This window comes from Rhipicephalus microplus, unplaced genomic scaffold, assembly GCF_043290135.1.
Source record: "Rhipicephalus microplus isolate Deutch F79 unplaced genomic scaffold, USDA_Rmic scaffold_72, whole genome shotgun sequence".
NCBI lineage: Eukaryota > Metazoa > Arthropoda > Arachnida > Ixodida > Ixodidae > Rhipicephalus > Rhipicephalus microplus.
Window position 1 is genome coordinate 502,501 of NW_027464645.1, and position 12,894 is coordinate 515,394.

The 12,894-nt window shown below is 44.1% G+C and overlaps 1 protein-coding gene across 1 annotated transcript in view; it reads right to left on the minus strand.

Moving 5' to 3' along the window:
• The window catches only part of LOC119173912 (uncharacterized), a 228,424-nt gene that overhangs the window by 168,685 nt on the left and 46,845 nt on the right, over positions 1–12,894 (minus strand). The window contains exon 2 of the mRNA XM_075885122.1: positions 5,021–5,185. Within this exon, the coding sequence (XP_075741237.1) occupies positions 5,021–5,185 (165 nt within the window). The remainder of the gene's footprint in view (positions 1–5,020; positions 5,186–12,894) is intronic.

Sequence of the window (12,894 nt, forward strand, 5' to 3'; positions counted from 1 at the left end):
CTGTTCCGAGCAGATACTTTTAAAGCGGAGCGCCTGACTATATGGCATACTGGTTTTTTAATGTTTTACATGGTAACTTTTAAAGTGATGATAACAGTGCCTGTCGGTATGTTTCCAGTAAAGCTTAGTGGTTACCTTGTTGTGAGATATGAAAACTGTGACGTCAAAACTGTTAACGGTAGGATGAGCGTATTCATGAGAAAACGAAACAGATTGGTGAATAGTGTTGAAATCAGCTATAAAGGATAGAAGCTCACCTTCGCTATGAGGGCCAGATAAGAAAAATGTCATCCATAAATTGCTCATAATAACGATGCCTTAACGCCCAAATTATATTCCAAAACGGACATGAAAATACCAGCGTAATTAGGTCCGATGCGAGTGTCCATTAATTTTCCGCTTATTCGAAGATAATTAGAGCCAAAAACTTAAAATTGTTAAAATGTAATAATAATTTCAATAAGGTTGCTAATGCGTTACTTCCAATGGGTTGTCATGGTAATGTGCCCCCTACGTGGTTGATATATTGTTGTGAACATATATATATATATATATATATATATATATATATATATATATATATATATATATATATATATATATATATATATATATATATAGAAGAATAACTTCGGTTGCCGCAAGGTTATAAATATGAAAGTAGATGCGCTTTCACATAACAACTGTTTATTGTGCCGACGTTTAGACAGGGTTCCTGTCGAAACGTCGGCACAATAAACAGTTGTTATGTGAAAGCGCATCTACTTTCATATATATATATATATATATATATATATATATATATATATATATATATATATATATATATATATATATATATATATATATATATATATATATATATATATATATATATATATATATATATATATATATATATATATATATATATATATATAGATATATACATATATATATATATATTGCAGCTTCACATGAGGGATACATTGCAGGCTCTTTAGCTTTATCTAGGAGTAATGGCCTGTACACGGGCTACCCACACAGCCACTCCGCACGCGGCGGGACACCTGCCGCACGCAAGCGGAGGGCGAAAGAGCCAATCAGCGACGCTCTTTCGCCCTTCTCTTGCGTGCGGCAGGTGTCCCGCCACGTGCGGTTGTGCGGGTAGCCCGTGCCCAGGCGCTAAAACGCGATAGAATAATCGGGCCCCGTTCGCATCTCCTACACAAATGGTAGCCCAGCTTTGCTTCTCAGTGGCCACCGTGCCGCAAAGAAACGAACTTCTGTGCGCGCGGCATCAGTCGTTTGAATTTTTCCTAGAATGCCTACAGCGAGTACAGTTGCCAAGGCCCCGCTACTTGTGAACTTTTGCAAACTTGTGAGCACGTAAGACAACACGCGTACCGGTCTCACTTGGTTTATGCTGTAGCTGCTAATGATTAATTACACCCGGGAGCTTTGTAAATGGTGGGCCTTCAAAGCAAACCCTCACTGTGCAATTCCCCACTGGTGCGATTCTACGCTTCTACAGTGCAATAATAAATGCGCCATAAAGATTCATTGCATTAGATGCAATTATTATAGGGTCTTTGTTTTTGTTTTTTACAGTTTCAAGAACTGGTGTGGCTCCGAGGAAAAATACCTGCTTACCACGGAGACTTCCTAAGTTAGATTTTGACTCGAACTAAATATTTTTAGTATTTATTTATTTGCATCTATTTCAAAACATCACTCGTGAACAAAGCGAATTTTTCGCCCACAATGGATGATGCCGACGCCTGATTTTTGCGAAACGAGTTCATTAACGCTATCACGTTAAAAATCAGGGTCAAGGGCGGAATTGAACACAGGCACTCTGACAGGCAGGCAGGCGTTCTACCACATAACAATGCCAGTATATTAGAAACTGATTTAGAAAAAAAAACACTCTCTGCATGCGTCATGTCCGTCGAGGAGACAGTTTATCCCGGCTGTGGCGGCTGCATTTCCGATGGAGGCGTAAACGTTGTAGGCCCTTGTGCTCAGATTTGGGTGCACGTTAAAGAACCCCAGGTGGTCGAAATTTCCGGAGTCCTCCACAACGGCGTCTCTCATAATCATATGGTGGTTTTGGGACGTTAAACCCCACAAATCGAGGAGACAGTTAACAGGCGTAACATTACGTGGCAGAAGCGTAGAATCGCACCGCGAGCCACACATCGTGAACTGCATCCCGATTGGGTGGCTTATACCTTAGCACCCACTACAAAGGAATCAACCGTAATTATTCACCATCCTCGTCAACGTCCGCCACATCTGCAAAAAAAAAAGTGTACCGTTACGTAGGTGTTCGTATACTGCCTTACGTACGAGCAGCGGGTTCCTTGCTACATCGCAAAACAGTGAATTATGAAGTAGTGGTTACTCCGTAACTGAGCTTGCGTGGAGGCGCCGCGCCCTTGAAGAGCTCAAAAAGGCAAATTTCACACACATGAACGTTATATTTTTTTCAGTATACGGTTGATGTTTTTACTTAGAAGTTAATCCTGGCAAGCGAATGAGAAGGCGCTGCGAAACGGGACCCCTAACACTATCTCATTGGCCTCTTAAACGCCAAGCTTAAATGTCCTCCACTTTCCGTATTAATTATACTGCCAGGTACGAGTCACTACAAGACCAAGGGACTCCACCATACGACCAATATTGACCTGACCTTCCGTGCTACCCGTCCTATATCGCCATTACGAATGGGTGCTTGCAATAGCGCACCCCTATTTAAGCCTTTATAAAATATCACAACGTATGTCGCACTGCTACACACACGCGGTATACGTGCGGCGGCACACCTTTTGAAGTGAGCCTGGCGGTTTAGCACTTCTGAGAGCTCGCAACTAATAGGAACTCCTACTTCTTCGTAGCTCATTAAGTCTCGAAGCCTCGGGATCACCGAAGTGCGAATCACCGCTGGTTTGAACCCTCCCCGCCCATTAACTCTCTCGATCACGAACCCGTTACCGTGACTTCCGTGTAACTCCAGTAGCGTATACGCGCAGATGCCGAGTCCACATTTTTGCAATTAGATCGCATCTCCTTCGCGACATTCAGTTACACACTCGGTCAGTCCTACTTCCGAGATTCATTCCCTTCTGGCGAAAGAATTGTGACTGAAGATGTACTTCGTATTGCGCACATATTTTTTTTCCAATAAATTTCACAGGAAAAAAAAATATATAACAACGAGAAAAAAAGACTAAAAATAGACTGAAAACGATAGTTTACTACTGATAGAGAAAAATTCGACTGAAAACCTTGAACTTATAACTCATGCGCGCAATGAATGTGAGTAAAACTGACAGTCAAAGCACGCGAATCAAAGAGAACATGTTACGTTTTCTCGGAAATTTTAAATGATGCAGGAAAGAGCAAAATAAGAGCAGCGGCTCCACACAAGAGAGAGAATAAAACATTTATTAATAATAAATAGGTCGCTAGTGGTTGGAACTCCTAGTGCGAAAATCCATTGGCTCTTCGCAGCCCTCCGGGCTCGGTCGACCAGGGCCCGTTGCTCCGCTATAGGTAAGAGCTGGACAAGGTCACCTCCCACTCGACTTTTGTATGATTGTGATTTGCCGGTATAGCCCACACGATAGGCGGCGCGTTGACAGAAGTACCAATGTGCGTACTAGACAACTACATGAAGGAATATAGACCACATGACGTAATAAGAAACAATAGTTTCAAGGTATTACATGGACCAGGGTATTACATGGCAATAAGCATTTTATTTTTACCAATGTGGCTATCTGGGTACGTTGATAATCCATTTTTAAGCTCTATGTTTGTTCGTGCGTGTGCCTTCTTTGTGTTGTCTGTATTGCGCGTTAGCCGTCCTTAAGCAACTTTTTTTTGTTGAATTACGTGTTGATTAAATAGTTAATAATCACTATAAGAATAAAAACATTTAAACTGTTAGTACTGGCATCGTAAGGGCCTGATAAACGCGCGTAACCATTTCTTTCTTAAATGGCAACGCTATTCAAGAAGAAATAGTGTTAAGGTTGAAGGAGCCACAATTTAAAGACCCCATCTTTGGTCCTGAGATCGCGCCCAGGTCCGAGGACGGAGTCCAGGGTCAAGGTATTCCCAACTATAAGAACGCTTCTTCAAAGCTTATTTTGCAAGATATTTTTTTGAAAACAAATTACTTTTATCTTGTGATTTGTACACATGGAAACACGAAGACCCAAGAAAGGAAGGAAAATAGGAGGAAAAGAACGGCAGGGGGGTTAACCAGTCTATAGGCAGCCGGTTTGCTACCCTGCGCATGGGAGGATGATGGGGGAGAATCAATGAGGGAAGCAGGCCGACCACTGCTACCTAGAGAGGCACAACACAAGCATGCTTCTTCGAGAAGGGGAAACAGAATAAAGCAAGACAGGATGAAAGTAAGAATAAGACAGACCTAAACACAAATGAGTAGTCACATAAATAAATGTTTCTAAACTTGGGGCCAGGCGGTTTTCGTTAATGAACGTTATTAAGACCCTGAGGGCCAAGTTACGCTGAGCAGCATATCTTTGCCGAAAAAAACACTCATCAATGGTCGTGCACTCAAGTCCCATAAGTCCATATTCCTTGATGCGCAGCACTCACTGCATACCGAATGCGGGACACTCTTAAAATTGATTGATATGTGGAGTTTAACGTCCCGAAACCACCATATGATCATGAGAGACGCCGTAGTGGAGGGCTCCGGAAATTTCGACCACCTGGGGTTTTTTTGCGTGCGACCAAATCTGAGAACACGGGCCTACACCATTTCCACCTCCATCGGAAAATGCAGCCGCCGCAGCCGGTATTTGATCCCGCGACCTGCGGGTCAGCAGCCGAGTACCTTAGCCACTAGACCACCGTGGCGGGGCGACACTCTTAAAATTGCGTGTTCACAAGAATCCACGTCTTAAGTGGCAAGGTCAAGGTTTACCTCTCTGCATTTTTTTTTTCGCACAGATGAAAGTGTTCGAGCACCGCGACATGAATATTGTGCCGAGTCACTCACGTCTCTTGAGCGACACCGCTTGCAGGACGGCCGTGACGAGGTCGTAGTGGTGTCCCCTGCGGGTCAGCTGCCGGTCCCGCTGTCGCAGGAGGGTCACCAGCATCGAGTTGAGTTTCACGATGACCTCCTGGAGGTGCCTCGCGATCCGCCGGAGCTCGGACTCATCTGCAAGAAGAGCGCGAGGATTACTTTCGACGCACTTAATCTATTATTATTATTATTATTATTATTAGTAGTAGTAGTAGTAGTAGTAGTAGTAGTAGTAGTAGTAGTAGTAGTAGTAGCTGTTGTTGTTGTTGTAGTAGTAGTAGTAAGGCGGGAGCCTTAGTTGCTTCATGAAACACGAAAATTGACTGTTGTCGCGTGGCGTCGGCGTCGGTGTAATAGATGCAAAAAATCATGTTTAACCACATTGTGTGACGTCACCATCCTGCTACTACGACGCCACGTACGTCATCATATGACATCATCGCTTGTTTAAAGGTGAGCTGATCACGGAGACCACGAAAAATCAGGCGAGGTGCAGATACATTGCAATGCCTCCAATCTTGGAGGCAAATGGCACGTTGTAGTGCAGCACAAAGCTTTCGGGAAGGGGACATGAGTACATCAAGTGAAAAAAAAAAGTGAAGATAGCTTTCGCCCACGAGTATCGCAGGCTGGGGCGCAGCCACAATTTTCTTTTTTTTTTTTTGGGGGGGGGGGGGTGGCGATATTAGAGAGATTTGCGGGGGCGCGGAGATGTGTTTGGGAGAGGGGGCGAATAGGGTGCTGCTAATCGGCGGCAGCTCTTATGCAAAAAGCTATCTGGAGTGAAAGTTGGAGAGGGGTATCTCGGTTGGCTACTTTCAAGCGACAAGTGAGCATTTGGAGGGAGATGAAGGGTCAACAAGGCTGATCCGTATAGTTGCATTGTTATCGGCCGCTTTAAGAATCGACTCACGCGGAAAATGAAAAAAAAAGGACGAAGCTACAGCAGGAATTCATTAATAATCACATACGAATTGAATGACTAATGATTTAGAGTATAATTATAATAAATTATTAATGCTAATTTAGATACTTGAAATCAACACCACCCCATTGTAGGTGTGAGCCATACATAGAGGCTGTCATCATCGCATCATCAATTAGTCATACCATTCGTATGGGATCCCTTTTGAATGAATGAATGAATTAATTAATTAACTTTATTTAAAGTCCGGCAGTTTTCACCGGGCGAGGTGGGGGAAGAGGGGATTAACCCCTGTCCCTTCCCACTCTCCGTCGATTATGATGGCGGTGCCTCAGGTGACCGCTCGAAGTCCTTAATTAAACCCGGGCGGCATCTTCAGCTTGCCGGACGGCCCAAAGCTGGTCGGCGAGCTCGTCGCTGGTTAGCGCCGCTTCCCAGCGGAAGCGCAGCTGACGCCGCCGATCGGCAACAGGGTCCCTTTTGGCTAAACATTATTCGTGTCGGGGACGATCCCCCAGAATCGGTGTGAGCCATTATCATCATCATCATCATCATCATCGGGACACTTGTGTGTGCTCAAAATCAGCTGTCTAGTCAAGGAAAAAAAATCACATTCTACGGATTAAGTACAGTGAGACGCGAGTTGTGTTTTTTCTATCATATAAAACATGGTGAGAAGGGCTTGCAATAAAGACTTGGGAAGTTTAGCGCCTACCGGTCTTGACGTCTGTGTCACGCTTCTTTTTTTTTTTTTTTACGTACCGCGCTGACACCCGCTACGTTGAGGAAATAAAAAAAGCACATAAAAGTGCAGGAAGAAAACGAGTACTAGCGCACTTCAGTCCAAGGACGAGCCGTCAGTCCAGTCGCTGTCAGGAATTGTGAACATGACGGAACCTCTCATGACTCACCATTACTTTCGGGAACAAGACAGGAAGGGTCACTCTCTATTAGCCACAATAAAGCGACTTTTCTTTATGGCGAAGGAGAATGCTCTAGTGGCTAAGGTACTCGGCTGATGGCCCGCAGGTCGCGGGTTCGAATTCCGGCTGCGGCGGCTGCATTTACGATTGATGCGGAAATGATGTAGGCCCGTGTGCTCAGATTTTGGGTCCACGTGAAAAAATTCCAGATGGTCGAAATCTCCGGACCCCTCCACTACGGTGTCTGCCATAAACATATGGTGGTTTTTTGGGACGTTAACCGCCACATATCAATCAATCAATCAATCAATCAATCAATCAATCAATTGATTATGGCAAAACGACTCGCTGCCCTTCATACCAGGATACCTTTATATGATGTTTATTCAGAGTTCCAACAACGACGAAATGAACATATCTGAGACTTCGATATTCATGTGCTATTTTGAAGTGTACATGAGTTAATGCAAAAATAATGAACTGTTGTTTTAATGCGATATGATTACTTTGCAAAAGCAATAATAATGCACGGTGTGGTTACTTTTTTTGTAATCTGTATTGCTGCAATAAGTTAATTGCACTTTGAAAAGCTCTAGAAAAATCATTGGTAATATAATTTATTTGCGTTTAAGAAAAATTTTGTCATTTAGGCCCCAGACAATTTTATCACTTGATATATTACGCATGCGTCAATTTATGCGCTTTTGGAAATTTCTACTGCCTCAGTGCGACAACTATAGGTTTTATTGCGATGTTGCAATGAACTTCAAGCCACACTATTTTTTTCTTTTATTTTCACTTTACGAGTTTCACTTTACGACGCCCTAAATAAAAGGAAATTGGATACCAGTGCTCAACATATTTTATCGTCGCTGTTTATATAGAACAAACCTGTAGCTTCACAAGGATTGCCGCAGTCGACGCAAGGTAAAACTTTTTTTTTTTTTCGCTTCACCTTAACAGTCGATGTGAAGCTCCATCCTTACAAAACCAAGTTATTAAGGCCTGGGTGGCTCGCAAAACCGGAATCGACCCCGATTAAAGAAAAAAACATTTAGATTTCGCCGACAATGAATCGCTTGTGAAAACAAAACTTGCTTACATCAGACGCGTCGCAATGTATGCAGTACAACCCCGAAACATGCAGAATATCCAGACATAAGCAAATTGAAAGTATCAGCCCGTCAGAGGTTGCCCTTTATAGTTACATCGTTTATGAAACCTGCAACCAAGCATGTGAAATTGCTTGAAAAGAATGGTTGGCATAACTATTGACCTTGTTTATGAAACCTCCAACCATCAAAAGCGACGTCTCGGTGCCGACTCTCCTTATTTTCTGTTTCCACGTGACCGTTCATTGTTCTACGCGGTCGACTATCTTTGTTAGTATTGTCGGTTTCTTTATATTAAAGTATATTACTCCATAAATATGTAGCTTTACGCTTGCGTTATTAGTATACGTTAAAGTGTGATTAGGTAGATTAGGTCGTAGATTAGGTCGTGGGGGCAATTAGGTCGTGGGGGCCTTCAAGGGCGTCACGATTCCGTACTCGTCAGCGCGTCTTGAGCAAAATTTTCAGCATACTCGTGCAACCGTGCACGTAGTTTCCAGGTCGCTAAAATTTCAGAGATATTACGTGCACTGCTACTCGGCACGGCTGTAGTGACGTTTTCGGTAACTTGGATTGGCTCATGTATCGAAAGAGTAACGATGCCGGGACAAGCCGACCATGACACATGCGCAGGCAACCTTGGCCGCAGGAAACCTGTGCGCCGATCCCTAAAGGCCTGACCACGCGTACCTGTCGCAGTTTGTCATCGCGCGGTTCCTAAAGACCTTCGACGCAAAAGTTTTGGTCTGTCTGTCTGTACATTTTGTATAGAGAACATTTTCAGGCGAGACATTTCTATTCACAAGTGGCCTCGGAGATGGGTTGAGAAAAAGTGGTTATTTATGTACAGGTTACTGCTAGCCTGGGTGCCAGGCTTTGAGCAGGTATGGGCGATATAAAAGAAGAAAACAGGATAACATACAAGCATAACAATACACTTCTAAGGGTACACTTTGAACCGGAAAAAAAACCGGAACCGGAATATACTGTACAAGTGCAATCGGTAGGATAACAACTACTATTGAAGACTAAATCATGCCGAATTCAACAGGGCACGAAGAAAGGATGAGACACCAGAACATTGCACAACATTAGCAGGTAACAGATTCCACTCATGACACGTACGGGGAAAAAAGGAGTTCTTGAAGACGTTTGTTTTACACGAAAATTCAGCGACATTCATTGGGCGATTGGATCGTGTTGGGCGGCAAATGCTCGGCTGGATATATGCTTCCTTGTAAATTTGAAGTCTATCGTTATACATCAAATAAAAAAATTTTAGCCGATCATGATAACGTCTCACCGCAAGGCTTTCCAAACCGGCCCTGCGGAGAAGACTCGTAGGAGACGTTTTCCAGCTGTATGAACTGTAAACAAATCGCGCGGCTTTTCTTTGTATGCTCTCAAGCGTATTGGTATTAACTAGAGTGTATGGGTCCCAGATAATTGAAGCATATTCTAATAGTGGTCTGATGTAAGTTTTGTAAGCTAGCAGTTTGGTATCCTGAGAAGCTTTCGGTAATATTCTCATTAAGTATCCCAGTTTTCGCATTGCCTTTTTCTGAATGTACCTGACGTGCTCGTTCCATTTCAGATCGGATGTGATTAAAACTCCTAAATATTTGAAGCATGATACTTCAGCTAGACTATGATTGTTTATTTGGTACGTGTGCTTCAACGGGGCCTTTTTGCGTGTAATGGTCATTGAAACAGTTTTTTTGTAATTAAGAGTCATCTGCCACCTAGTACACCATGTTTGTATTTTTTCAAGTGACGCGTTTAAGACGGCCTGATCGTTATGGTTAACCATTCAGAGTATTAAGTACTTTACTATGGGAGAGCATAAAGCCGTCCCGTGTGCCGCTGTGTAAGAATGAAAAATTGGTAGACTAATATTCGTCTTAGGGGCGAAGCTCCTTAAAGCGGCACCCATTCGTCCCTCGTAGTCGTAGTAGTAGTGTGTAACAAGTATCACATTTTGACCTCCAAGGTGGTGCCGGTGAGAGATTTCTTCTGTGCGTTGTTGAACAATAAAAGATAGTGCTCAATGTACATGCCAATGACTGCTAAGTGGGGAATGAAAGAGAGGAGAATTCGGCTTTTAGTTAACGTGCACGTTGCGAATTTTTTATTGTTCAACAACGCACAGAAGACAAGAAAGGGTTGCTACGTTATACTCGCTGGGCGTAACCTCCGAGGTTTTAGAAAGGTTTAGCGAGCGTTGGGCCGCCGTGCCATGAATACAGTCAACTAGTATATACCATGAACTCGAGGTGGTTAAAAGTGGGAAGTAGACACGAAGCGCAAGTCGTAAGAAAGTGTGCGTGTGCCTCCTCTCGTTCAGTCCATGAAATGTCCGCTGAATGGCGGTGCTTCTATATGAGGAATATATGATGAAAAGATGCGAGATGGTGGTACTTGGAGTGTTGAATAGATGAACGAACGGACACGCAGACGGATGCATGGACGGACACAAGGATGGCTGCGTGGACGGACGCAGCAGCTGATGCATGGACGGACGCAGGGACGGACGCACAGATGGACGTGCGGACGCACGAACAGACGCACGCACGGACGGGCGGATGGACGCACGGGCGGCCACACAGACGCACGCATGGATGGACGGAAGCAAGAACGAATGGGCGGACGGATGCTTCGCCCCACTATCCATCAATCACTCCGCGGATATGCTGCCATTTTTTTTCTGTTTGTCCGCCGTAACAATACTTTAAACGGCACCAAACGACAGCCTGAACGGCCAACACCATCCACAGCGCCAACCAATATTGCTCACGTTCTAGCGTTCATACTTGTTCCGTTGTAAAGTAAAAATCAATTCCTGCGCATATCTGAGGCACCATAACAACACGTCATTATTCTGTATGTGTCTCTTTATACTAAAAAAAAAAGGCATACATAAGTAATTCTAAACACCGTAGCGTTTATCACGCTGCGCTGACAATGCAACGCTTGCACGAAAAGGCAAGTGTTTCCAAGGCTTTACTGAGACGACACGGTGGTGGCACCTACCCGTCGCCTTGCGTTCTACACCTTATCGCTTCCGAGACGGGCGCGCACGCCGTGCGCTTTGTTTCCCAGGACAACAGCCAGGTAGCACTCATGTCTCACGTGTGACGTGCCTCAATGTGCTCGTTCGCCTCCGCTGTACGAATCGAGGCACTCTAACACAACGCCTCCAGAATACCATTCACCAAGTTTCTCGCGCAGATCATCAAATAAACGTTTTTTTTTTCACTCTCCCCAGACGCAAGACAATTGTCTTTCGACGACATTTGCAGTGTAACATACAGATACGGGGCCGTTTTTTTTTACATTAAGCCTAGAACATGCGCTAATGTACCCTCCGTGATATATCCTATTTCGTTAGATAAAACAACCACTTATTTAAAAGAAAAAAATAAATACATTTTAATAACAGTGTACGACTGCTTTCTGATTCTAATATTTTGTCAGTAACGAACTAAAGCAGGTAGCAAAGGTTACCACAACCCGCGAAAGAGATGTGACATATAAGAAATACAAAGCAATATTGCTGAAAGATTACTGGTTAATTTAGGATGTTATTATAGGTAATGCAGCAGGCACATCAAATAGAGCCATATTCTTCGACAGAAATGGTGCCGTGTTAAGGCTCAGCTTTGTAATCGCTGTCTTTGTAATCATTGTCTAGATAAGTGATGTTGTTCCTGTCATCTTGTTGTGCTCATCAGGCTTCGGCCCCTAAAGGTGCAGTAAATACACAATGAGAAACCCCAGGTGCCCTAAATTCTTTGGCACTGCCTATATATTTCATCACACATTGACGTCACGTAACACCAAATTTGGTATATGTGGAGCTAGCAAAACGGCCGAGAGCGCATCATGAATGGCCCAATATTCTCCGATGTAGCAATATTCTCCGATGTAGCATTCTCCGACGCATCGGCGCGAAATGCGACATGCTGCATTTCGCGCCGATGCGTTACCCAGACAACACTGCGTCTCCCTCTTTTCGTGACGGAGGGACGCCGGACGCGCTGAAATGCGCATGCGTCAAAGCGACGCAGCGAGGCGCACGCCTGCGAGTATATGGCAGGACCGGCATAGAGAAAGAAGAACCTTTCTTTATTTCTCTATGGGACCGGCGCCTGTCGTGGCAACGCCGGCGTGACGCGGCGAAATGAACGCCGGCGAGCACACGCACCGCGTCATGTCGAAATGTGTTGGCGCCTTGACTGTGGCATGTAGTCATGTTCTCACATGACACGCATCGCATGATTATCATGTCTGCACCAATCACATACCTTTGTCATCCACTGGCGTCACGTGATACCAAATTTGACATATGTGAAGCTACCGAAACAGCCGCGAGCGCATCATCAGTGTGGCATGTAGTCATGTTGTTACATAACACGCATGTCATGATTATCATGTTTGGATGTGTCATTTACCTATGTCGTCCATTCACGTCACGTAATACCGAGTTTGGTACATGTGAAGCTACCGAAACGGCCGCGAGCGCATCATCAGTGTGGCATGTAGTCATGTTGTTACATAACACGCATGTCATGATTATCATGTTTGGATGTGTCATTTACCTATGTCTTCCATTCACGTCGCGTAATACCGAGTTTGGTACATGTAAAGCTAACGAAACGGCCGCGAGCGCATCATCAGTGTGGCATGTAGTCAGTTGTTACATGACACGCATGTCGTGATTATCATATTTGGATGTGTCATTTACCTATGTCGTCCGTTCACGTCACGTAATACCGAGTTTGGTACATGTGAAGCTAGCGAAACGGCCGCGAGCGCATGATGAGCGTAGCATGTAGTCATGTTGTTACATGACACGCATCTCACGTTTATCATGTTTGCACCAGT